The 27,120-nt window shown below is 38.2% G+C and overlaps 2 protein-coding genes across 2 annotated transcripts in view; one reads left to right on the top strand and one right to left on the bottom strand.

Moving 5' to 3' along the window:
* The first annotated feature begins 127 nt into the window (after nucleotides 1-127).
* Nucleotides 128-18,393, top strand: LOC137286563 (calcyphosin-2-like). The gene is made up of 19 exons (XM_067818490.1): nucleotides 128-260; nucleotides 995-1,122; nucleotides 1,474-1,550; nucleotides 2,918-3,028; nucleotides 4,546-4,597; nucleotides 5,740-5,841; nucleotides 6,280-6,420; nucleotides 6,672-6,842; nucleotides 7,221-7,288; nucleotides 8,364-8,456; nucleotides 8,822-8,896; nucleotides 9,186-9,278; nucleotides 10,867-10,960; nucleotides 12,229-12,347; nucleotides 13,454-13,545; nucleotides 14,642-14,796; nucleotides 15,349-15,468; nucleotides 15,574-15,670; nucleotides 17,756-18,393. Exons 2-19 carry the CDS (start codon nucleotides 1,015-1,017, stop codon nucleotides 17,923-17,925), a joined length of 1,938 nt encoding a protein of 645 aa, XP_067674591.1. The 5' UTR covers nucleotides 128-260; nucleotides 995-1,014; the 3' UTR covers nucleotides 17,926-18,393.
* Nucleotides 18,394-24,472: 6,079 nt separating this feature from the next.
* Nucleotides 24,473-27,120, bottom strand: part of LOC137287440 (uncharacterized) — a 40,416-nt gene continuing 37,768 nt past the window's right edge. Inside the window, exon 25 of the mRNA XM_067819710.1 lies at nucleotides 24,473-26,220. Within this exon, the coding sequence (XP_067675811.1) occupies nucleotides 26,061-26,220 (160 nt within the window). The 3' untranslated portion in view covers nucleotides 24,473-26,060. The remainder of the gene's footprint in view (nucleotides 26,221-27,120) is intronic.

Here is a 27,120-nt window from a genome sequence, read left to right as displayed (position 1 = left end):
TGTGTCAAAACAGTAATGCTATGGGGACGCTATGTTTTTCTACGTGCATAATAATTTCAGTACATGAACTATTAAACATAGGGGGATTTAAGGACCCGTTGATAGTACTTCCGGTTCGTATAGATTCACTTCCGGTTCACCAAAAATATTTATGTGAAATTTGATTACTTGACAACTGACGGATATACGACTTTTACTCGTGAAAGCAAATTAACTCAGCGTCACCGATTGTGCCAGTATGACTGAATATGCAGGCGGATGTAAGTTTGAACTATCAAAGTTATGACCGTTACTAAGAATTATTTCAAGTTATCATATATGGCAAAACTCGTCCTGTTAGTCACTGATCCCGTTCAAAGTAAATTATTTTTTATCATTTGGATGCATCGTTTTATTTTTCCATTGCATGTGAATGCTAGAATGCAGCAATGAACCTGATTTGATCTTTGTCCACAGTGTATTCAAAATTCTTACTTTCCTCTGCATTGTATTGTGGAGGTGCTTATAATATTAATTGTGCCATTCTCAGCTATTCATGCTGGATAGGCGTCAACGTGTTATTGTCAAATTATGACATGATGGAGATAGTAGTTCATGTGACCCAGTTACAACTTGCAGTTTACAGGTTACAACTCTTGCTTTACTGATCTCACTGTGATTGTTATGTTTAATTAGGTTAGTGTATGCTACACTCTTTGATCCCCTGATCTCACACTCGTTTACAATCCCATGTATCCTTGCTTATCCCACGTGGTAAGGTATGTGTTAGCCAGTTTATTTAACAAATTAATTCACATAACTTGAAGAAATTTGGTCCAATGATCACCTGTTCCTTTGGTAAAGTGTAGACTAATAAGATTAAGTCATTGAAACAGTCTGAAACAAATATCCAAGGTGTATGAAATATTTGCACAGTGTCCACATCAACCCCTATTCACACTGACACAGTCTGCCACCATTCCCCCTTTCTAGTAATATATGGACTCTCTTTAAGAAATCTTACTACTGAGAGAGATGGAGCTTGGAATCCATGGCAACCCGACCCCCAGGGCCCAGCAGCGTCAGCTACCTGGGGGAGCATCTCGACCAATGAGTGGCCGGTCTGACAGGAATCCAATAACGGTGAGTTATCTTCACATGAACCAAGTTCTAATGTAGAAGCACATGGTTTCATTCGACATCATGGTCAGTTTGTGATGGATAGATCAAGTTTAGCCGCAGCAACCACTGAATTTGGTAGTCAGTTTGGTTGTTGCTGAACAAAAATTTTCCTTTGAATCTAATTCATAATGATGCCAAATGAATGTTACATTTTTATCCCTCTGTACAAAAATAAGTGCTTTATTTAGATACACATTCCTTAGATTTGTTTATTTGGTTCCTACTTTACAAGAAGCCACCTAGATCTGACTGACCCTTTTTATCAGAAACAGGCTTATTTCCTTTTTCCAAAAATCTAGTTTTCTTTTGAAGGGAGAGGATATGCCTGAACGTCCAGCTTCCCGAACAGCAGCTACCAGCCATAGTCGACCACAAAGCCGACCGGATGGGTGAGCTCATACAATAAAGCAGCCATCAGATATGGTCTTTTTAGTGGCTTTTCTCACAAACAAACAACTTATCAATAATAATAGATGGGAGTTCAGTAGTTGTGTCAGCTTTGAAATACTCATCTTATGTTGAAGTGGTTTGTTGGAGTGGAGCAATAGGAGTAAAACAATTCATCGATTGTATCAAGATCATCATAGCCTCTCGTCTTATGCACTGCATTGATAAAAAAAATGATTTATATATATCTCGATTTATTTATCGTGTAGGCAGACAATACAATGTTGCATCACCACAAGTGATGATGTATCCCCATACCTCTTTATTTATTTCAGAAAACAATCTGGATTAATCAACTTCAACTCAACTATTTGGAATTGATAATGGGACTGTTACATCTAAATGACAAAATGTAATCTGTAAAATATGCAAAACTCTCTCTCAACACCATTAATCTCCATTGTCCTTTGACATCATTCAGAATTCAAGCAATTCTCCTAAGTTCTTTTTGATTCAGACCCAAAAAATTATAAATGGCACACTTGTTTTAACGTGACGTGCCATTATTATGTCATAAAAGGTCTGCCATGTTTAGGGGCAAAATTTATAGAGGGTCACAGAAAAGTAAAAATTAAAGTCTACTTACCCCTAAAATAAACTTTGGATGCCTAATACTTTGATGTGACCTTTACTTATCCTCACAGTTCTTTTTCTTCTTGAAATTGAAGAGTATAGTGCCTCAATATGATGCAGAGGTATTGACCATGTTGACTGCCAAACCCTAAGAATCTCCTGAAAAGTTCTTCCTTTGATTTGATAACATTCTCATTAATCTGCTCACAGCACTTACTGTCGATTTCATCCTCATTAATCCTTTCTAGTAATTCAGGTTGTGGAGATGTCTTTGAACAGTCCTCTGACTTACTGTAGTTGGTACTGCCTCATTTACAATACTTGTAATATCCCCAAGTGAATTTCTTCTGTTGTGTTTGACAGTTCTCAAAGGTGTCTGTCTCCTCTCTCTGTGGGGCCTACCACATCTGGGAATGTTCTCTTCATTATTCTCCAATACAAATGAACTCTGAAAACTTTGAAATGGTGCTTTGATCCCCCTGGGCGGCATCTGCAATATGCGCCTGTTTAAGTCCGGCTAAATTCATCTCAATAATGATTATCCTGACCTTCTTTGACAAGCTTTTCCTTCTCTTCCCTATGTTGATAAGTTGACCTTGGAACTTGTTGGCGTGAAGCAGACAACAAGAGTTACTCCCCCTGTGAAATTTGATACCCCATCATTTTGTAGATTGACCACACCAGCATTATAACATGACACACCTAGTAAAATCTGTTTGTTGTATTCATGTTTCAGGGTGCCAGGCCTAAATCTCCGCTACCTTGCTGATGATGATTCAAGGCCGTCAAAACCAATAGACGTGTATGAGTACTCACTGCAAACTCCCAACACTGCCTCAACTGTCAGGTACTGTGTAGAGAGTTTTAACATTCATGGTTTAAATTTAGTCTTAAAGGCCTATGTAGGTGTTTTTGTGGAATGATTTTGTTGTTTTTTATTGTTATTTACCTCTCCCATTTAAATGGGAATATAAGTCATTAAAGGACTGTTTTGGGAAACTTTCTTTACAGATTTAATGTTAGATATTGAATAAAACTACTGCCTTGAACATGTCAAATATGCTGAAAATATGTAAGGAATGTGCGAAGTCCATTTCCCGCCATCCTCGATATCTCCAGGGTATACGTTCCGATAAGTCTCCACTATACCCGGGACTCATCTACGGGTCGGCCCGATGATTTTATTACGTCCCTTTGCTGGCTTCACATTCTCACAATAGCCGTGAAAGTTTGCTCGCCATGCGAAATGGGGGAAATCACACAGACATATTTTTAGGTCTGAAACTTTAAAAAGAAATACATGTGTATGTGCAAAAACTCCTTCTACCTCTTTCAGAGAACCTCTGCATGGTTTGCTTTGCCAACTTTAATCGGTTAGATAATTTGAAAAGCGAAAGCGAATTGTGATTGGTTCGCTTAACTCCCCAGCGTAGCCACCTGATTGAATAAAAAGCCAGCCAAGGGAGGTAATAAATTTATTGGGTTGAGCCGTGGATGCATCCAGGATATAGTGGAGACTTGTCATAACGTATACCTTGGAGATATCGAGAATGATTTCCCACATGATATTGCTGGAATATTGCTAAAAGCAGCATAAACCATATTCACTGATTCACTTTCATGAACAGTATAGCTATTTGTATACACCAATTAATGGTTTGTTTGACAAGACAGTATGGTTTGAAACAGACTATAAATTATAGCATGCTAGTAAATTCTCAGTTTTTTTAGCTTAGACATTGTCATAAATGTCACAATATTTTTTTAACATGTCATAATATTTGACGTTTTTGGCTTAGATGGGGGCTGTGGAGTAGCCGAGTGGTTGAACTGTTTTCTTGTTATGCTGAAGTCCCAGGTGTGATTCCTCACATGTGTACAAGTGTGAAACCCATTTCTCATGTTCCTGTAATGAGCATGTTTGCTGAAATGTAGCAAAAAGTGGCATAATTCTAGACTCATTCACTCACTATTGGCATAGTAGATGTGTCTACAAGCAAAGCACACAATCAGCGTGTTTGCAGTTCTTTTTCAAATCTTCATGGTCAGTCTAACACATACTGAAGAACCATGTCAAAGCCATGATGATGTTTCAGTTCCAGTTGAGTATGTCTGACAGAGAGGATCTGGATTCACCACATACATGTACATAAGAGGTCATATCATTACGTCCTTCTGGAACGGTGGGTAGCCTAGTGGCTAAGGCATTTGTTTGTCACACCAAAGACTTGGGTTCGATTCCGCACATGGTTGCAGTGTGTGAAGCCCATTTCTGGTGAGCCCTGCCGTGATATTTTGGAATATCACTAAAGCACCATAAAACCAAACACACTCACTCATTATGTCCTGCTTGTTTTCTTACAGCTGGGGTACTGGCAGATCACAGTATTCACAGAGGCAGGCTACAAAACCACTGGTAAGTTACAGTTTGTAGATAAGTGGAAGATTTGTACTGAGTGTTATTTGTTTCCATGCAAGAGATCTGCTTTGTAGTAGGAACTTGTGTCAGGTCCAAATGAGATTGCCCAGTCGTCTGCGGTTCACCCAGATGATGTTTCCAGGTTTATACAAGTCCATGGGTTTAACAGCAAGTAGTGCATATCAGAGACTTGCATCAACCTGGGCTTCTCTCACACAAAAAAGCTGCAAGGTCCATGATATAGCTGGAATACTGTTGAAAGCAGCATGACTCAACTCACTAACTTACTGGACCTCATTTGGCTGAAATTGAATATTTTCTATTTATATGTGATGAAATATCTGTAACATTATACTAAAATGGTATTTTTAATTCATAACTAGTATTACAAGATCATCAGTGGTAAAGATGATAGCTAACATATTATTGTGGAATATTGTTTATTGAAGTATTGTGGAATACTGTGTATATCTGGCAATGTATGAAATAGTGTCTGCCCTGCGGCCCGCTGCTTGCTTGTTTACATGGCTGGCTTACATCTTAATTTTATAGCTAGCCCTGTGCGCCTTTACATTTTTTAAGGTATATATTTGACCATGTCATTGACTATGGGAAATATTTTGAAAATAATTTACAATTTTGGTAACTAGATGATGTCTGTATAGTTCATGATCAATCAAACTGTAACTTCCACAGATCAGCCAACCCATTTATCTAACACTGAATGTGACTGGTCTAGAGAGTGCTTTCAGCCAATGAATAATGTCATTCTTTTCTGATGGCAGTGACACTAAGTGAAATAACAGTGACAACCAAGTTACAGTTATATTAAATTTGCTTTTGCACATGTTTCAGTTTACATCACTACCTCTAATTCATTAAATACTTTCTTTTAACACCATATCTCAATTTCCTATATTTAATACAGGGCTGGTTACATGTTAACAGGGCCGGCAACATTGTTGCTTATCAGCACTATGGGCTTTCTGTCTTTGTGTAGGACTTTCATACACTCATATATGGTAGTGCTGTTGAATACTGTGTAAGGAATGTTCTTTATAAACTGAATCTGTTGACAGCACAGGCTCTTTGAAATGCCTTATTAGATCTCTTCAAGGGATAGTTTTTGTTTTGTGTAGATGCTGAAATCCGCCTCTCGTCCTAATGGTGTCCCGGGACTGGGCCTCAGTGACGAGAAGGAAGTTAAAAAGCCACCATCAGCCAGGATGGTGAAGAAGGAGGTCAGAATTAACTTTGTACCCCTGTAATTTCATTTTCTCATTGTTATATCTCGTTATATCTCTTGTAGGGTTGAGATAGGTGAGATTGCCTGGCCTTGTAAGAAATGCCTGCAGCATATCTGTTTTTACTGACAGTCGTATTATACGGCAAATTAGTTTGCAGACCTTATTGTAGTGTTAACTAGAAAAAAACAGTTCATGTAGAAAACAGGCATTTTAAGGCTGTGATGGTGGAATTGATGTTAGGCTTTGACAAGTTAGATACAGAGTAAAATAGCAATATTAAGTCTCTGAGAGGAGAAGCACCACACTGTTTTAATTACTCTAAGAGCTCCACTATGTTTTTAAAGTTTCATTGACACACGCTGAACAGAAGGAACGTGTGTCTCATAGCCTGGTACATCAGTGTTAGATCTAAAGATGTGTATATTACTACAGCCTAGTGCATGGGATGGCCCCGCTGTAGCTGAGAATGTGCGTCCACCATCTGCCCGGCATCAGGAGATGTACAAGCAGTACCAGGAAGAGATGAAGCAGTCCTACAGGAAACATGTCCAGGCTCCAAACCATGTTGGCCAGGTTCGTAATGCCATGGGTTGCATGTGTCAGTAGCAGGCTGTTCTTGAGTTAATAAGCAGTCTCAGTGTATTGTCTACAAGTAGACTTGAATAGGTCCCATGTACTCTGTTGCTTGTCATGAAAGGCCACTAATTTGGATCTGATGGTCTGGTCTTGGATCAGGTTATTCAATCGACTGAGTGTTGTCATATCCTGATGGTGTATTGTCAGTCGTTGGCTGTGTTTGTTCATGTGTTCCTGCTGATGTTCAGGATGAGGTGGAGCAGGCTGTCCAGGCAGTGAAGAAGGCTCACTCCTCATCACCCAAGGACAATGGTCACTGTGTCCAGGATGATCATGCAGATGACCAAGAAGACAATTTGGACGACAGCTGGACGAAACATAGATACTCCAGCAAACAGCTCATGAAGAAGATGGATGCTGTAAGATAGTCTTTAACACTCATTGTTCTGAATACTGAAAAACTACTGATGTTCTCTCGGGAAACTATATATTGTGAGGGGCAGATTTATCAGCTAATAAATACTAATTTAGATATTGTTGGTTGGACCTAATATAAAAATGTTGAGCCAAACCACAAAGAAATCCTCACAAGATGAACTCAGTTGTGACAAATGCAGCATGTTTTTCATCTTAATGTTATGTTTGTGTTAAGTTTTGGATAGTAAGGGTGTTGATTTTAAAGAAATGACTTTGCATCCTGTCTTAACAATTTTGGAACATGAAATACTCATGCTATATTAGTGCACACACACACATAATTTTCAATGTGTATTATATTGTGATTTCTCTCTGTACAGGAGGACCTATTGGAGTACAACAAGAAGCAGAAACTGATAGAAACTGTGCTGGCTGACCAGCTGTCCAGGTGAGTGGGTACAGTGCTGGCTGACAAGGTGTCTGTGTTAGTTTTAGTGTTGGTGGATTTAGGTTAAAGACTGCAGTGCTGGCTGACAAGGTGTCTGTGTTAGTTTTAGTGTTGGTGGATTTAGGTTAAAGACTACAGTGCTGGCTGACGAGGTGTCTGTGTTAGTTTTAGTGTTGGTGGATTTAGGTTAGTGACTACAGTGCTGGTTGACCAGGTGTCTGTGTTAGTTTTAGTGTTGGTGGTTTTAGGTTCGTGGGTAAAGTGCTGACGGACAAGGTGTTTGAGTTAGTTTTAGTGGTTTTAGGTTAGTGGGTGCAGTGCTAGTTGACCAGGTGTCTCTGTTAGTGGTTTTAGGTTAGTGGGTACAATCCTGGCTGACCAGGAGTCTGTGTGAGTGGTTTTAGATTAGTGTGTGCAGTGCTGGTGGACCAGGTGTCTGTGTTAGTAGTTTTAGGTAAGTGGGTACAGTGCTGGCCGACCAGGTGTCTGTGTTCGTGGTTTTAGGTTAGTGGGTGCAGTGCTGGCTGACCACATGTCTGTGTTAACGTTCGTGGTTTTAGGTTAGTGGGTGCAGTGCTGGCTGACCACATGTCTGTGTTAACGTTTGTGGTTTTAGGTTAGTGGGTGCAGTGCTGGCTGACCACATGTCTGTGTTAACGTTCGTGGTTTTAGGTTGGTGGGTGCAGTGCTGGCTGACCACATGTCTGTGTTAACGTTCGTGGTTTTAGGTTGGTGGGTGCAGTGCTGGCTGACCACATGTCTGTGTTAACGTTCGTGGTTTTAGGTTAGTGGGTGCAGTGCTGGCTGACCACATGTCTGTGTTAACGTTCGTGGTTTTAGGTTGGTGGGTGCAGTGCTGGCTGACCACATGTCTGTGTTAACGTTCGTGGTTTTAGGTTAGTGGGTGCAGTGCTGGCTGACCACATGTCTTTGTTAACATTAGTGGTTTTAGGTTAGTGGGTTAGTATTAGTAGTCCAATGGGTGCAGGCTGTTTATCAGTTTTTGTTTGTTTGAGAACAACAATGAGTCCAGGGAAAATACACACATATGTATAGTGCTTTATTCTGTGTGCAGGGCAGTGATCAGTGATCCAGAACAGAATGACCGCAACAAAGCATACGAGCCTCGGCGTGGACGAGGACAGAACCGCTTTCTACACGACTCAAAGTAAGCTCGGAGAAAACATCCTGTATTTAAATTGTAAGAGTAGACTAGTGATTGAAGCATTGACATGTCACACCAACGACCCTGGTTCTATTCCCTACATGGGTAGCCCCCATGTGGCAACCCCCAACATGACATTGATGGAATATTGCAAAAAATGCAAAAATATTTCTAAATATTTACTCGCTCGATTAATGATGAAGGAAACTTTGAGCAACTTCATGCCATTCCTCTGAACACACTGCTATGGCTGCACAGTTCTGGGCTTTTATGAATATGTACGAGTCAAATGGCAACTTCAAGGCCTGGATTAAATAATATTCATTGTTCAACTGCTCCCTGAGAACATCATGTATCTCTGTTTGCAGAGTGAGCACAAGGACCACACACACAGAGAACCTGCTGTCCAAGAGGGTCCGCTTTCAGGCACGGATCATCACTAGGTATTGGCACCCATCACTGATTCTTGTCTTCCATGCTATGTTCTACTATGTTATCTGTTGTCTGCTCTGGATTGTCTGCTCCAGACTTGATGGTTGTCTGACTGACACCATATAGCTTGATTTTTACTGAGAGCAGCATTAGACAACAAAGGAAACAAACAAATCACAGATCCAGTACGAAAAGTGGATATCAAACTGAATAAATATTATATTGAGCGGAAACAACACTTATGATAGTGCTAAACAGAGAAATGATCTAGCTGTTTCATAGTGTCTGACTGTTTTTCAGGAATGGCCATGATGCACTGAGGGAGCTGACCGGCTTCTTCTTTCATGTGGACAACACACTGACCATTTATGAATTCAAACAGTTTGGAAAAAGGTAAAATAATGAAGTTTGTGCTCATAGGGACAGTTTATAATTTATGGCTAGGAGGGATGATGATAACGCTTATGGAGAAGCAATGTGAATGACACTTAACGCACACCACCTACTCACCCCCACCCCCTTAAAAAGTATGTACAATGTAATTGACCCCCTTGTATGTCATGTTCAAAATTATAGCTGAAATGGATAGAATTACCATTAGAATGCCCACTTGTTACCAGAAATGAGAGGGCCACTGTAACTTGATAATGCTCCAAAATATTCTTTGATGGGGGGCTATTATCATACCCTATGTTAGGTGACATCATTTGGACATGGGTTCAATACTGATGATATTTCAAACTCTCATTCTTCACATGTGCCAGTTTCCAGTTCCAATGCACTTTCTTGCCAGTACCAACCTGAACATTTATACCATAAATTACAACATGCAGCAATAAAAACATCGACTGGAACTCTAACATTGTTGAGAAAAAATGACGGCTGGTAGTATGGGCAAGAACCAAGTTTGAATGTCATCATGCTCAATAGTGATGTCATCTGTTTTCTTCTGTGACATTTCCATGTTTCTAAAAAGTGGGTCAGTGACCTCCATCATTTGTTGTTGGCTGAAAATGCCTCAGATCTATACTGTTGTTTGTGTTTATTTTATTAAAAATTCTATCTAATTAAGCTTAGTTGTTTTATTTCATTAAAAATTCTATGTAATTTAGCTATTGTTTTATTTCATTAAAAATTCTATTATATACTTATGTAGCTATTGTTTTATTACATTAAAAATTCTATTATATACTTATTTAGCTATTGTTTTATTTCATTAAAAATTCTATTATATACTTATTTAGCTATTGTTTTATTTCATTTAAAATTCTATTATATACTTATTAAGCTATTGTTTTATTTCATTTAAAATTCTATCTAATTTTGCTATAATAACTGTAAAGCTATTATGTCAGATCATTATCATTCGCAGAGGCCCTTGTCTTTTCTCCAGCCTTTCTTCATCAGGCAGTGAATGGAAGATCTCAGGCTCCTGTAAATGACAATGTCCTGATGAAAAGCCTTGCTCATGTATCATTTGCCATAAATTATGAATGGTCCCCAAGATATTAAGTGTTCTGACAGTTAGGGAACAATGGAGAATCTTGTTGCATCTCAACATAGCCACTTTGATTCTTACTGATAGCTCACACAGAAACTAGAATCACTAGGTCTTTTATTTGTCCAACCCGTGAAGGTCCGGAGTAGAACAGTCCTTCAGCAACTCATGCTTGCTGTAAGAGGCGACTAACAGGATTGGGTGTCCAGGCTCACTGACTTGGTTGACACGTCACTGGTTCCCAGTTACGCAGATCGATGCTCATGCTGTTGGTCACTGGATTGTCTGGACTAGACTCAATTATTTACAGACCGCCACCATATAGCTGGAATATGCATAAAACTAAACTCACTCACTCTATTTTGTCTAGTAAGGCCTACGGACTATTGTACTTGTGCTTAATTGGTTTATCATTATCACTTCTTGCTTTGCTTGAATTAATTGTTGTGAAGTCATGTAATACAAGTTTCTTCTTTGTGGCAGTGCAAAGGCAATACCGTTCATCAACAGAGGTCAGTTTCTCCACATGAAGGGATCTAGAAAGGACCAGCCATACACACTACTTGACATATACTCTGTAAGAAGGGACTTAGTTGTTTTTGTATTGAGAATTATTTTTTAGACTTTAGAGGACATGATACTATTTTAATGTCCTGTAACTTCATAACGGAAATAATTTATAAAGTTATGGTAGCATTGATATCACTTGTCCTGTGTCATGACCAGTCACTGCTTATTACCCCTGCCAGCTATTGCATCAGTGAATGGTGATTTAACTTCTAGCTTCCAACTGACCATTTCTTATTTTCAGTTAGTGCTAATAAACTGTTAGCTTCATTTTGGCAAGTTTCCTCCTTTTGTTATGTTATTGTTGTTTTCACATGTATTGTATGTATACTTTATGCCCCAACAGCAGGAAGGGGGGGGGGGGTAGCCTAGTGGCAGAGCTCCAGTTAACTTTTGGCCGTGTAGGTATGATACCCATACTTTTGAAAGGAAGTGGGTACTTCCAATTTCAAGTGGGTATTGATAGGTCTGGATACCCACAATTGTGTTTCAAATCTGGGTATTCATTTCAGATAGGTATAACAGGTGCAATATTGTTTTATACAATAATAGAATAAGACAAAGTCCGCCAAATTATAACTAATACAGTTTTATCCATATGTGCCGTAAGAAAATATGTACATTGCTCTACTTCGGTATTGGTGGTAAACAAGATACCTTGATGGCTATTAGATGATATAATCTTCACTCTTAACAGTTATCTTTTGTTTTAAAAAGACTTCAGCATTTGAGCATGTAGAAACTTCTAAGTTCTATTAGCTTGAATTGATATGATACACAACATGATTTTGAGGCATTAGGTAATTACGAATTGTTATTTTGACAAACTGTAAACATATATATTTAATGTTTTTTTATACGTTGGCATTTATTTTTCTTGAATATTTTCACTTCATCATAGTGTATATTTTATGCAAATACGCAGCTTATCTGGAGCTCTGTAGTGGTTAAAGCATCTGTTCATCATGCTGAAGATCTGGTTTGATTCCCCACATGGACACAATGTGTTCAGCCCATTTCTGGTGTCCCCTGCCATAGTGTTGCTGGAACATTGTTAAGAGCTGATAAGTCCCAGTTTACACACTGACTTTATGCCTACCAGTATTAATTTACCTATGGAGGGGTGAGGACTCACACCAAAACATTGTGTTCCACATAGTAATGAAAGTGACATCCGTAAGTTATCTCCTCCGTGTGTGTCACTTCGTAACACCATCTGATACTGTGCCTTTGTGTTCAATTTTCCTTTGATTTTATCATGTGTATGGTCTTTTAAAGGGAAGCAACTTACTGATCTCCACGACTGGACAACAGACCATACCAGCATCCATCAAGGGCAGCAAGTTTATCAAGTTCCGTGTCATCAGTGTAGATGAAGACGAAAAGTCGGCCCTACTGTGAGTTCTTGTTTGTTCTCCTCCTCTGTCATGTCAGTCTGGTAGTACAGTTCATTGGGGATTCCATTGTTCACTGATGATCTCTTTGACATGGATATCAACATAACAAATATGGCATTCCTATTCAAAGGCCAATCTAGGATTCTGCAGAGTTGAAGTGAATGTTGAGTGTGATAATCACAGATGCACTCACTCAGTGACACACACAATCATTTCAATTATGTTTTCATGATTTGAATGACAATCTGAGATATTATAAGGGTAACGCTATTTTTCAGGGCATTATCATTTGCAGAAGCCCGAGGTCTTTCATTAGGGCAGTTGAAAAGACCGAGGGCTTCTGCAAATGATAATGCCCTGAAAAATAGCATTACCGTTATTATAGCTAAAATGAATAGAATTTTTTATAAAAGAATAATAAAAACAGCGGCATCGGTTTAGAAGCATTTTCTGCCAACAACAAAACGACGGAGGTCACTGACACACATTTTACAAATATAGTCACGTCATGGAACAACAGAGATGACGTCACTATTGAAAGTGACGACATTCGACCTTGACCTTTGCTCATACTACCAGCCGCCATTGTTTTCAGTGATCAACAACGTTAGACTTCAAGTCGATATTTTCATTGCTGTATGTTGTCATTTATGGCACAATCATTATGGATGGCACAAGCAGGAAAGTGCATAATGGCACAGGCACATGTGACGAATGTGAGCCAGATATATAGTCAAAAATGAACCCAAGTTCATTCGAGCCGTAGGTGATTGAACTTCAACAGTTGAGCTACTTATGACGTCACCTAACAACAGGCTTGGTAATGGCCCGTCGTCAAGCATTTTGCGGGCGTTATCAAGTTACAGTGGACCACTCATTTCTGATAACGTGCGGTCGTTTTCATGATAATTCTATCCATTTTAGCTATAAGTTTATGATAATTTGCTTTGTTGAAAGCTGTATAGGTACTGTGGCTCACTAATGGTACTCATTTTCCATTTACAGTTTGTGACAACTAATAAATGTTCTACTTACCGAGGCACTGCTTTATGCTCTGATCTTTGTGTCTGTTAGATTAATAGTTGGGATATACTTTGTTTTAACAGTCACAGCAGTCGTGGCCAGGAGACATTTGCCCGTCTGCAGTATCCCACCAAGGAGGAGTATGAGAACCAGAAGATCCTGGAGTCAGTGCAAGGTGAGCATCTGGAGTGTGCAGCATGTGCAGCATGGGCAAGACATTGCCTCTTACATATGACCTTCTAATGTGTCAAACAGGTGGTCACATTTCTGTGTTCTTCCCCAGCAGTAAATGTTGCTGCCGGTGATGTAAATGTCTCTCACTCCTCAATTGCTTTATCACAGACCACTTTGTAGAACTGACTGTTTTACAAACATAAGAGACTAACAGTGGGATCAGTTGGACATACAGACTGGGTTGACAAGTGTCATTGTACCTCATTTGCATAGATCAGTGCTTATGATGTCAATCGCTGGATTGTCTGGTCTATGTATGGTTATTTGCAGAATGGAGTCTTATTGCTGGAATGTTGTTGAGGACCAGTTTATACAACAAACAATATACAACACAAGACACTTATAGTTAAATTAGTTTGCCCTATTGCTTTATTAAGATGTGACTAGATCAGATCAAATGATCAGGATGGGTGATTGTAAGCCATCATACCAAGATGTTATGACATGTTGCTCATAGTGTCAACCATTGGTTTGTCAGGCCCAAGAAAATTTTACTTGAAGAACACCATCACAAAAACATGACAAACATGGGTATTTGCTGATTGTTACATGTTCCCTGTAGCTGGGAGATAATTATTGTTATTGGATGAAATAGACTGTAGTTGACAATATCACACCTCTGTCTACAGTCAGTAAAATAGGGTCAGCATTGCAAGGGTGTAATGACACACAGGATCAGCCAGCCCCATACTCAGCTTGTTTGTTTGTTTGTTGCTGCACTCAACAGTAACGCAGCAGTCTGTAAATAATCAAGTCTGGACCAGATAATCCAGTGATCAACATCATGAGCATCGATCTGTACAATTGGGATATGATGACATGTGTCAACCAAGTCAGCAAGTGTGACTACCCGATCCTGTTCATCGCCTTGAACAGCAAGCACGGGTTGCTGAAGACCAATTCTAACCAAACACAGCAAACACAGCCCTTGATAATATGGTACTAGTGATCTCTTTCAACAAGGATCAGTCCTCAAGATCTGTTATGCTATGGATTGCTGGAAGTATAGATGGAATTCTTACCTTCATGCTTTTCAGATGTAGTTCAAGAGAAGCTGAAGAAGCGTGGCATCAAGACAGTGACTGGCCTAGGAAGGTGGTATAGGAGTCAGGACACAGATGGCTCCGGACTCCTCACTCACCACGAGCTGGAGCAAGGGCTGGTCAAGTTTCGTCTAGAGCTTCCTCAACAGGTGCCACCATAGCTACACAGCTGTACATACACAATGACACATACTAGTGAAAGTAAAATTTTTGTTACCTTCACAATAACTAGATGTACTCTATTAGAATAATGATCATAGACAAAGATGGTATAATTCATAGTGTTTCCTCATCCTGAGTCATGCTTATTATGCTTGACATCATGAGTCAGGATAAATATCAAATATCAGTTTTACTAAAAACACTACATATTTTCCCTTATCTTGACTCATGACGTGAAACATAATAAGCATGAGTCAGGATAAATATCAAATATCAGTTTTACTAAAAACACTACATATTTTCCCTTATCTTGACTCATGACGTGAAACATAATAAGCATGAGTCAGGATAAGCAAAAAATGTTAATTTTACTAAAAAAATTACATTTGTCAGTGTTAAAAAGGGACATGTTCACAAGAGGTTTCTAGTGGGATCAATATTTTTTACTTTTATACCTTGTTGTAAACTCTCTTCAGTCTTCAGTGCAAGGTTTGGAATCAAGAATGATCAACTGACATACACATTGCTGATGGTTTCAGATCCTGGATGCTGTGATAGATATCCTTGACCCTGATAACGAAGGCCGAGTGGACTACACCGATTACATGCATGCTATCATTGGGGAGATGAATGAATATCGCAAATCTCTTGTCATCAAGGTCAGTCAGCTGCCAAGGATTCATTGTGGAGAAAACAAACATGTCTTGTCTGTGTCCTTTATACCTGTTGTGTCTTAAACATATATCCTGTCCTTTTCATTTCAGGCATTTCAGAAGATTGACAGCAGTAAACGGGGTTTCATCATACTGAGTGACATCCGGAAGTTCTTCAATGCCACAGTCAGTGCCCGGGGCCGTCCAGGTCTGTCTCTTGTATCTCTCTCTAATGTCTCTCTGAAGTGTCTCTAGCATCTGTCTCTAATGTTTCTTTCGCTATTCTGTATTGCTCATGTCTCCCTATTATCTCTCATGCGTCTCTTGAATGTCTCACTTAAAGGTCACATGCAAGAAAAAAACAAACATAATTAAAACACATTTATCACTTATTCATGACATATAATATACATTGCTGCTTTTGAAAAAACAAACAAAATTGTAAGCGTACAATCGCGATTCAAAAGTGCAATATTTTGTACTTGGGCTTACTTCACCCGAAACGAAGTCCTCGGGAGACCGAACCCAGTCATAGTGGGTGGATATGCACTCAAGTGTAACAACGGCTTCCGATTGGCTGTTTCATTTGTTTCATTCATTTGTGTGTACAGAAAGATGATCTGTTTGATGGGCATTTTAGAAGTATGGCGAGTCACAAGAAAGTAAGATTCTTTATGGATAACAACTTCTTTTTGTGTACTTGATGCGTCGTTTCAGTATGGATTCATATACTGTTGTCAAACAAAATCATATACACTAAAAGAAGTCGGTATCCATGAAGAATGTATATAGAGATGTTGGATTTTGAAAATACATGTTCTTTGAATTTGTGCTCGATCCAATGAAAAATCATGTCAGAAGAGATGGTAAACTACTGCGTGGCTGGAATCTGTCATTTGTCCAAGTACAAAGCAGGACTTGAAACTGACAAGAGTTTGCACCAGTTTCCGTCAGATCCAGTCATCCGCAAAAAATGAATGTAGTTTGTTTGCAACCCACAGACATAAAAACATGTCATGTGTATCACACGTGCCTAATTACATAATGTGGCAGACACGGGACTCGGGTGCACGAGTCATAAATCAACTTCTTTTCTTTATGTCGTATAGTCTGATAGGTGTTAAGTTCAAATTGTACGTGGTCAATGATTGAAGCTGTGTATTGCATGTTGTCTTTAGCAGACAGGCAGGCAGACATATAGGTGTGAATAAACCAGACACTGAGCTTTCTCTGTGACAGAGACTGCTTACCACAATCAACAAGGTTTTTTTTATGTAACAAGTAGATTATTTACTTGTTTGTGTACACAACCAAGATTAGACTAATGCTCACGACCTCAGACTCTGGGCATGCATACTGTGCCAAGCTCCAAGAACCTATTCACTGCGCATGTGTTGTGGATGCAGCGCAGCACAGCTGTTGAAACCAGTTTTCCCCCCAGCGCTGGGGGGAATTTAGTGAAACGTTTGAACTCCGATTTCGCTGGCTTTTTTTTCATCACGTTTTTTTTTCAACTTTATAGGTTGAATTGGCATTTTTTATGATTTGTTTCGGTAAGTGCATACCGAAAGGTACCAGGATCTGCAAAGTTGTGTTTTATGTTGCATGTGACCTTTAAGTATTTTTCTCTCATGACTCTCACTAGAATGTGTCTCCAGTGTCTCCCTCCAGTGTCTCTTGCTTATGTATGTTTCCATCACATCAATATTATCTATTGGGCATTTAGTAATCTTATGAAATAAAGAAATATATAACTCATGAAAGTCATCTCAGCCATGCAATTTGTAAGATTTTCTAAGGACACTACCATAACATAGAGTAGATAATCACAAGGCTATTGCACATATTGTCAGACAAGAAGCATGGCCATTTGTGGGATGTCGGTCAGTTGGTCAGTTTGTTGTTTAAAGTCACACTCAGCAATATGGCTGATGTGTGTAAATAATCAAGTCTGGACCAGACAATCCAGTGATCAACAGCATGAGTACCAATCTACACAACCGGAATACGATGACATGCATCAACCAAGTCAACCACACAATCTAGTTAATCGCTTTTTATGACAGGCATGGGTTTCCTGAAGACCAGTTCTCACCTGGATCTTCATGTGCACTTTTTATGAGAAGTAAACTGAGTACACATGAGCATCCCTGGCATAGAGTCAGGGCCTTGTTTACTGAGGTTTAGCAGGCATATTTATAGCAAGGTGTTAGAGAAATGTAGTGTATACAAAGTTGTGGGTGCTGACAAAATTGTTGACAGGATGATGACACTGTTTCTTTCCCCTGTGTAGATGCAACTGGGACCTCGGTGATCCAGGCTTTCCTTGAGTCAGTGATGGCGTCACCCAAACAGGAGGAGGTGTCCTATGTGGAGTTTGAGGAGTACTATGAGGGGCTTAGCATTGGCTTTGACAGCGATGAAGACTTTGCCAACATACTGCGCAACACATGGACCATATAAACATCTTGAATACAGATTTGTCATATGTAGTGTTTTGATGAAGTCAGATGTTATGGTGATAAAGCTGGTCACAATACCAGTACAAAATATTGGAGTTACAACCATTTTAGCTCCAAAATTGCTGGTGGTAGTTGTGTTCTACAATTTGGCATTTCATGTCAAGGTTAGAGAGTTATTTATTCAGTAAGACGACAACAAATGCATTGCTGCCTCTAATATTAATACAATTTTGTGGGGAGTGATGACATAGCTGTACAATTTTAAGACAGTGATAGGCCAGAGAATGCAAGATGCTACATATCATATGTTCAAAGGATGGATGTTACCATACCCAAAAGATTAGTGTGAACAAGTTGCTCTTTAGTTCTTCAATGGGTGTATGTGTCTCTTTTAGGGCATTTGGACAAGTAGAAGCCTGAGATTTGATATTAGTATAATAATCAGTAATAGAAGAAATTAGAATAAAAAGTGTGTGATACAGAAAGAAACATGCATACCCAACCAAGGTCCATACTTATTAAACTCTTAATGTCTAACAGTAGGCTGTGCTTGTGACTAGAATTTTACATATAATGTGCTTATGTATAGAATTACGTCGTTTCAAAAAAAACAATTGTACAGCCATCAAGAATTCACCTTGCCAGTAGTTTGTTTATTGCTGCTGGTATAGCTACTTTTTCTTGCGGTATAAAGCTGTGTTAAGAGGTGTTTCTGTGAATGTTTGTGCCGTGTGTATGTAAAATGAATTAGATGATATCATTATCTCTGGTGCTGATCGAGTCACAATGAACTAAAGTATGTATGCAGTGTATATAATTATCTTATGTCATATCAGTATCAGTAATATCACAAACATGCTGATGGGTTTGATGTTTAAGTATCAGGTGTGTTGATAACATAGTCATTACAAACATTGATGTTGCGAGATGGGAAAGACTACTTAAGATCAGACCAGAAGGAGCAATTCTTCTACAGACATGTACTTTCATAATTCTTCTTGAGACATTCATCGTGAGATGTTGGGACCATCATGAATAGATGAAAACTTGGGCCTGCTTCACATTTACAGGCTGGAGATAAGTTATGTGTAAAGAAAGTCAGAATTTGTCAGTCGGAACTGTGATTGCAGAGACGAGGAATGTAAGTATAACATAACCTGAATATTACCACATCACAACCCAAACCACCTCAACAAAACCACCTCAACCTCGGCCACCCCAACTCTACCTGCTACACAGAAGTATTTCTTTTATCAATAGCATGGAACACAAGAAAATAACTATTTGTCTGTGCCCTTCACAGCAAGAAGTAGGTAACTGATTTCTGCATGACTTCAAACAAGTCAGATTTAAGAAATACAGTTCACTCTACCACCATACAGCCCCGGGCCCCATCTCACAAAGCTGTCATAGCAGTATGACTATCGTAAGTCAATGCTTCAGAATGGGAGGTAGGAATGCTACACGGAAACGTTATGAGATCTGAGACTTTCAAGAGCTTTGTGAAACAGAGGGCCTGAACTATTGTCAAATCCCCATGAGTCGAACAAGTTATAAGTTTGACATATCCATATGTCTATGAGGGTAGAAAAAGATGATTGAATATTGTACAATGTCTATATTCAGCACATCATCTCCAAATATAGCACAACAATACATTAGATGGCATAGATAATGAAAACAAATACTATATAAATATGAACTCATTTGAATACTAGCACAGTGAAATACAAAACACATGTACCTTTTACAATCAAAGAGCAAAATCTATCAGCAATCAACAGATATACATGGCACAAATGTACGTTATGAACACAGCTGTCAATGGCAGGAAGGTGTGAGCCATCCTGATTTGTTAATTGGATCAGCTACACCAATTAACTTCTCATTGACTGACTTCAGCTTATGTATACAAGATTGCCGTTGTTTGAATCTCATGGCACTGAATTTCCTTCTTGAGTCATTGTGTGTATTTAGTAGACGAATTCGAGTAACCAGAAGTCAAATGATGATAACTTCAACAGGGAATGGTCGGGACATTGACTTACACTTTATATTGGAGACGCCTGCATTTGACTCATGGGAATTTGACTGAACTATGGTGAAATAAAAGGATGCGTGCGTCAGACTGCTTTATCTTCTGATAAAGTACTGTCAGCACCTTTGATGTTTCACCCAAATATCTTAGAATTGTCTGCTTTTTACAGGATTTCTGACAATACTGATATATTCCTTTGCTCGAGTCCAGAATACATATCTGAGAACCAACATGGTTGTGATTATCTGCAGTATGCCTTTTTAGTGATGATGTGCTCATTAAATGTTATGGCATTCCGTGATGCTAGTTGAACAATGTTTTAAAATTCAACATGAAAGATAATTCATATATCATGTAACATGCCGATTACATGATTGCAATAAAGTGAAATTAGAGTATTTATATGTCTACAGTTTGTACAGTTTTACAGATATTTTAAGGCTCCATGTCAAGATGTGTGAACACAAAACTCATACCTGGTTGTGTTTAAGATGGTTGTGATGGAGATAGTGGATGGTTTTTTTTAAGAAATGAGCATAGTAACCTGTTACTTCATGATTTCTTTGTTTGGACAACACTGATAATAAGAAGGGTCATATCATTTGCAGAAGCCCTAGGTCTTCAATTAACTGCCCTTTAAAACAGCTTTACCCCTATTATGGCTAAAATGGATGGAATTTGTGTTAAGATAAAAGACAAAATTTAATTGTATGTTTACTTCAAACAACTCATGACACTGTTAGGCCATAGAGCAAGATTCATTACGTGATTCTGGAGCATGACATCATTAGGTTTACAGAACAAGACAATGCTGCTGTGATGTCATTTCACAACAGAACTGATAATGGCTGAATCGGCAGGCCATTATCATTTGTAGCTGCTCACTCATTTCTGATAACTTGACAGCAGTTTCATGATAATTCCATCTATTTTAACTATATCCGATATTCCAGTTCATGAGATATTTTACATGTTCAAATGTCCTTTGGATTTTTTTCTTTTTGTTTCAATGGAATTACTCTTTTAATCAAACTTTGTAAATTGTGATATAATATGATTTTATTGAAACATTAGCTTTCCGCTATTGTTTGCCCTCCTGTACATTTTCCAAATGTCTTTTGTTAGAATTTTCTTGATGTACTGCTTAAGTCTTTGTATGTAGCTGATTTTGTATGTTGATGTGATTTTGTACAGAAAAAGATCATTTTAATGCACATGATGTCTCTCTCATTGTTCCATTTGTATAAACTTGTTTGTATATGAGCAAATATCTTTTAGGCATTCCAAGTTGTTGATTTTAGTACAATGAGCACTGGCACAGATGCACACCATGTTTTAGCTAGCTGTATATCAAAGCTGCAAACTAGCAGGAGTGAATTCAGGGGTCACCTCAGCTCATGGCAAGAAAGTGAACTGAAATTAACAGACATTGTCTCCTTTTGTAAAACAGTTTTCCAGTTTCAAACTTTCGTGAATGTTGTCATATTCAGACAAAAAGATGGAGATGTGTAGCAAATATACTCATAACCAAAAATTGGGCATCAGCGGATTTGTAACATAATAAACAAAAATGAGTGTGAATTCATTATTCATGACAAAAGGAAATGTAATTCAAAATGTAAGGCAATTCAGTTGTTCTAGATCTTCATGTAACAGACAACAAGTTGCATCATATAAAAAGAGCATTATATAGAAGGTATTGTCCAGGTAACTCTCCATTCCTTAAAAATGATAAGAGTTACAAGGATATTACCCTACTTTAATTACATTCAAAGTATTGGGGATATTTCTGTTATCAAAACTGAATGTCAATATGACAAAACTGGTACTCATTGCTCCACTTCTGAAAATTAATCAAGCGAGCAGACAATGGTATGACATCACAGATGTAACTTAATTGGTCATAATAGTGTATGGACACAGTATGGACAGATGATATATGACATGTCACCATCTGTAGCTGATGTTTTCACAAGGACCATGACAACACCATGCAACCAATTTCCACTGTAACTGTATACAGATAAGAACATTTTGTCTCTGGTGTCTATAATGAGTGGATCCCCCATCAGGATCCACACTGACATCTGGACATGCACCTGACAAAACAGACAGCTATTGATCACCTTAACAAAAAATAATTGATCACCAACCCACAAAAAATGTCAAAAATATGGCGTACCTATTGACTTGCCAGATTTACAATTTGCTGTCATACAAAAAAATTGGTTAATTTCTGGTTATCAGTATGTTTTGTGTATTTCATCAACATAATATGAATTATTTCATAACACCAGAAAAAAACATATATTTGTCATGTAATTCAGTGTGCCAAGACACAAATGGAACAAGAAGTGTTATCTTGACTACAAGTCATCAGAATGAGTATGTTTATTTAGGTATATGAGTGCTATAATAGTAACACTATATGACAACACCTAGCTCATGTAGATGCACAATGTCTACACTGTAGCTCTGTAGCTTGTAGTTAAAGGATCCGTCCAGTAGCTAACCAGGATTACATGTTTGAATAGCTTAACTGTACACATGAGATTCCCCACGAGTACAATATTTGATGAGTAAAATTTGATGAAAGTGATGTAACAAGGATTTTGACTTGAGTAAATGGAGAAGGTAACATTGCATTCCTGTTTATCATCAGATGCTTTAGAACAATAAACCGACGAGGCGAAATGATGTGAAGTAAGGAAATGGAAAATCTTACAACTAATTTCTTATCATCTACTGGGTTATCAACTGAAATTTGAATTTTTAAAGTTTTCATTTATTTTCATGAATAAAGGTTCATATTAAAAGTATCCAAACATACATTCCTGGTTATGCTAATTCCACACATATTTTATGAGTTTATTACATAGTATTTTTATCAAAGCGTGTACTTTGTCATGCGTCTTGAGAGAATATCTCGGACAAACATTCCATTCCAAGGTTGTGAACTGTAACATAAAATTTTTCATATTTATTCATGTTTTATATTTATGTAATTTATATCTGTACGATGTTGACACTGTACATATCAACACTGCCAAGATGGTGTTCAAAGAATATTCTATATGCTCACTGAAAATTGAATCTATCTATGTATATGTATTGCTGTAGCTGATGTCACATGACTGTGCTTGTAGATCTGTGTCTATCCTCTCACTGTAAGTAGAGTATATCAAAGTATCTGAATGTATTTTCCTAGCTGAATAAATTTGTAGACCTACATGTAATAGTGGTGTAAAATCTCATTTGCATATTAAATATTTTTATTTCTGATTTGTTTTTAGCACTTGTATTTTTAAGTGGACATTGTAAAGATGTCCTCACACTTCAGGTCCTGACAATGTTATTCCAAGTTGCTTTTCTTGTTTAGGCCAACATTCCAGGTTGTAAGAGACAAAGGTCTTCAAAATATCTTTAAAAAAACATTATTTCAAATTATGTTAAGGAATATTAACAATATAGGAGTTTACCTTTTCTAATAATTTTTTTTAATATAGTTGATTGTAGATTGATGCTCATGTTGTTGAAAACTGGATTGTCTGGTCCAGAATGCCACCATATTATATGCTTGAAAATTATTAAGCACAGCAAAATCACATTCCGCAGTGGGATGTCTTTCTTATAATCAGTCACTGGATTGTCAGGTCCACACAGGATTATTGCTGAATATGCCCTTAAGCAACAAACACATCAACAAAAATATGTTTTCCTCCAAGAGATGTTTCTAGCAACGGGTTTCTTGAACTGAGGTGAGGGTGAGATAGCTTTGAGACAAGTCTTTAATAGCTATGGTTGGGGAGGGATTCCCACAAGTCTACAATGTATGATGCCTTGGTGTTGCATTCCATTATAATGCTGGAATCGCTAAAACTAACATGAACACTAACTCACTCATAGACTGACAGTCATTTCACTTCAAGAATACAAGTTATTGTACAAGAACTAGTCTCTGTTGTTTAACACCACTCTCAGCAATTTTCCAGCTGTATGGCAGAAGCCTGTAGATAATAAAGTCTGGACCAGAAAATCCAGTGACTGAAATCATGATCATTAGCCAATTCAACTGAAATATGATGCCATGTGTCAACCAAGTCAACAAGCCTGACCACCTGATCCTGTCATTTTGCAACAGGCATGGGATACTGAAGATCAGATTGCATCCCAAAGACAAAATTAGCAGTCAAGCACTTTTGGACATTTTGAAAAAGCGGAGAATTCAACTGTATTTTACAGCACATGGAAGAACATTGTAAGGTTGAAAAGGGAAATGTTCTCAGAACCAGCACGCCCTCTATACTGCCTTTTTTGCAGTCCCAACGAATGCCTGTTTAGAGGGCTTCCTCTGTACCCTGTTCAACATCTTTTGTTTTGACGTAGCCATTATGTTCTGGGCAGCTGTATCCAGGCTGCCAATACTGTGGTTATTTCAAAGTTTGAACTTGATGTTTCCTGCTTATTTATGTTATGATCAGATTGCTTTATCCCCAAATAACAAACAAAATTATGACAAGAGAGGTTTATTTAAAGGCATTATGATCATGGTGATAGGTAGAATAGGGTAAATAGTTTATGACAAAGACTTGAACAAAACAGGTTCTCAAGGATTCAAGGATTACTCACAATGACTTCATGTACAAACAACAATAGCCCTTCTACAACAAATACAAGTAACAAACCATATCACAGATAAGCTTTGCCTGGCCAGTGTGATGACCTCCTGGACAATCCTTTCAACATTAGGCAGCTTTGGTCACATACTCCTCAGGGAGTCCAGAATGAAATTTAAGTGCACATTATTCACTATTGAACTGGGTGAGAAAGTTGCGCTTCAAGCATGCCTTGGGACATAGATTTTGCAGATTTTAAATTCACACATTATCTATAATAACTGTAAAACATGTCTTGAGATCAAAAACATCTCTCCTTTAGCACAGAAGCTAGAATATTGCTGGAAGATGTACACATTAATATCAGTTGTGTTTGAATATAGTGGAACTGTTATATATAAGTGTTTTACATTCAGTTTTTACAAAGCTGATATTTGTTGTCCATGAATTTAGACAAAATCCATGATCATAGTTTCGTATAGGTCCACGACATATTCAAAGGAAAACCAGTAACCCTAGTGGGAACTTAAATTGAGTAGATCCCTAGCACTCTACTGCTTGTCATGGTTTACATGAAACATTCATTAAACAATGTTTTCTGACAAACTGACAGATATAACAAACTGTTTTGTCCCCTGCACTTGCATTGTAACTCACTATGACCATGATTTATTGTACTGAATGTAACATGCTAACATGGACCTGGGGACTGATGTTCACTTTCAGACCTTGATTATTTGTCGTGTTCTGTCTCTGCAGATTCCAGCAGTTCCTGCTCCCCATAGGATTGAATCCCAAATTCAACCTGATCATGATTGTTGGTCTGTTGGTACCATACCGCTAATCAAGATTTTAAGCAAGGTGGAACATATTTAAGACCTGTATCGGTTAGAGCATTGCCACTTCATCTTGGACCCGTTTCAAAGAGCTCTTGTAAGCTTAAGATCTTTTAAGTTTCTTTGAAGCATCCCTACCTCCCATATTGTAACACAGGAGGAAAGCAAAAACAATTAACTAACTCCATCATTATCCTTGACCTAGGGGGAGACAACCTCAAGGAGATAATTCTTTGAATTGTTGACAGAATGCCCAGAGACAATTTTGGATAAGATCATGGAAGAAGAAGTGAGTGATTATGATTTTTTGCATTTTTAGCAATGTTCCTGCAATATCATGGAAGGATACCAGTAATGAACTTAACACATTGTGTTCAGCATGCCAATTTAAGCGATGCCCTAACCATTAGACTGCCTCACATCTCTGGAGACCTGAATGACAAATCTAGGATGCTGTCAAAGATACTCTACCCAAATAGTTTTCACAGTCTGCACCACCTTGTCGAGCAGAATGTTTAGACCTGTGCATGTAACAACCAGACGACCAGCCAGAAGTAGTGATAACAAGACTCCTTTATGTATATGACCATGAGATTGTGGTTTGGTAAAGAGCACTATTGCAGACAGAGTTCCATAGGGTCTTATTTCAGCTAGGTGGAGGATCAATTATCTCCTCAACTTCTAGAGGTATTTCTTCAGGGGGTAGTACTTCAGCTGGTTTCTCCACTGAGGCTTTCTCTGTAGGGGGTTTGGGTTTGTGACGGAATGCTTGCATTTTAGCAATTTTATCATCATCACCCATTAATCTGAAAAAACAAAATGCTTCTTTAAAATGCAATGACAGAAACAAATTCATCTAAATAGGATGTCTTTTGGCATCATGAATGAACATACTGTAACTGAACGTATATTATCTGAAGATATAGTCTGAGTTTTGAACGTTTCTAAAATTATCAGCAAATGAGTCAATTACCATGTTGAAATAGATTAAGAATCTAAAGTTATTTTTGTAAAGCATGCATCTGTTATAGAGTTCGCTCTCTCCGACATCCGACAGCAGGATACACGTCTGGTGTACACAAAATCAGGGGTAAACAGCCAACTTTGTAGAAATGAATTCATTAACTCTAGCAGGAACTGCTGGCTCAAGCAGGGATGCCAACATGCCAAGTTTAGCGTAATACGATGCCAATGCGATTGCACTAGATATTGCACTACAAATTTGAAAAAAAAATTATTAAAATTCGGATATATAGACAAACACTTATATTTCAGTTTCAATTAAATACATGTTTGCAAAAAAGAGACAAGAAGAAATGCAATGTTGATAATTTTAAAATCTGCTGTTAGAGGTATGTTAAATCAATTTAGCTTCACTCTTGATTAGTGTCATATTATCATTCTCAGAGTCCTTAATGATTTTAATATGATTATTATTATGTTTTACAGATTAGAAATGAAATGCAGCAGAGAGGGTTTGGGTGATCCTGGCACAGTCAGGCTGGTAAAGCTCATCATCAGCTCAGGGCCCTTGCCCCCTCTACACGCAGCCCAGACAGCGAATGGGACTTCTCCCAGGAAACACTGCCTAGTCGAACCCACCAAGAACTTTCCGGAGAATATGGAGGCTCCCCAACACTGCAGCCTTCTGCATTACCCAGATTGTCAGAAGGGCTGTGCTCCCGGTGGAGAACCCGGGCACTCTC

This window comes from Haliotis asinina, chromosome 6 (genome assembly GCF_037392515.1).
Source record: "Haliotis asinina isolate JCU_RB_2024 chromosome 6, JCU_Hal_asi_v2, whole genome shotgun sequence".
Classification (NCBI taxonomy): domain Eukaryota; kingdom Metazoa; phylum Mollusca; class Gastropoda; order Lepetellida; family Haliotidae; genus Haliotis; species Haliotis asinina.
This window is presented reverse-complemented; position numbering and strand designations above follow the sequence as displayed.

Excerpts from the sequence above, each read along its gene's own strand:
- LOC137286563 (XM_067818490.1), top strand. The coding sequence starts at position 1,015 with ATGGAGCTTGGAATCCATGGCAACCCGACCCCCAGGGCCCAGCAGCGT. Across the intron at positions 1,551-2,917 it reads CCACAAAGCCGACCGGATGG|GGTGCCAGGCCTAAATCTCC; the intron begins GTGAGCTCATAC and ends TTCATGTTTCAG. Across the intron at positions 4,598-5,739 it reads GGCAGGCTACAAAACCACTG|ATGCTGAAATCCGCCTCTCG; the intron begins GTAAGTTACAGT and ends TGTTTTGTGTAG.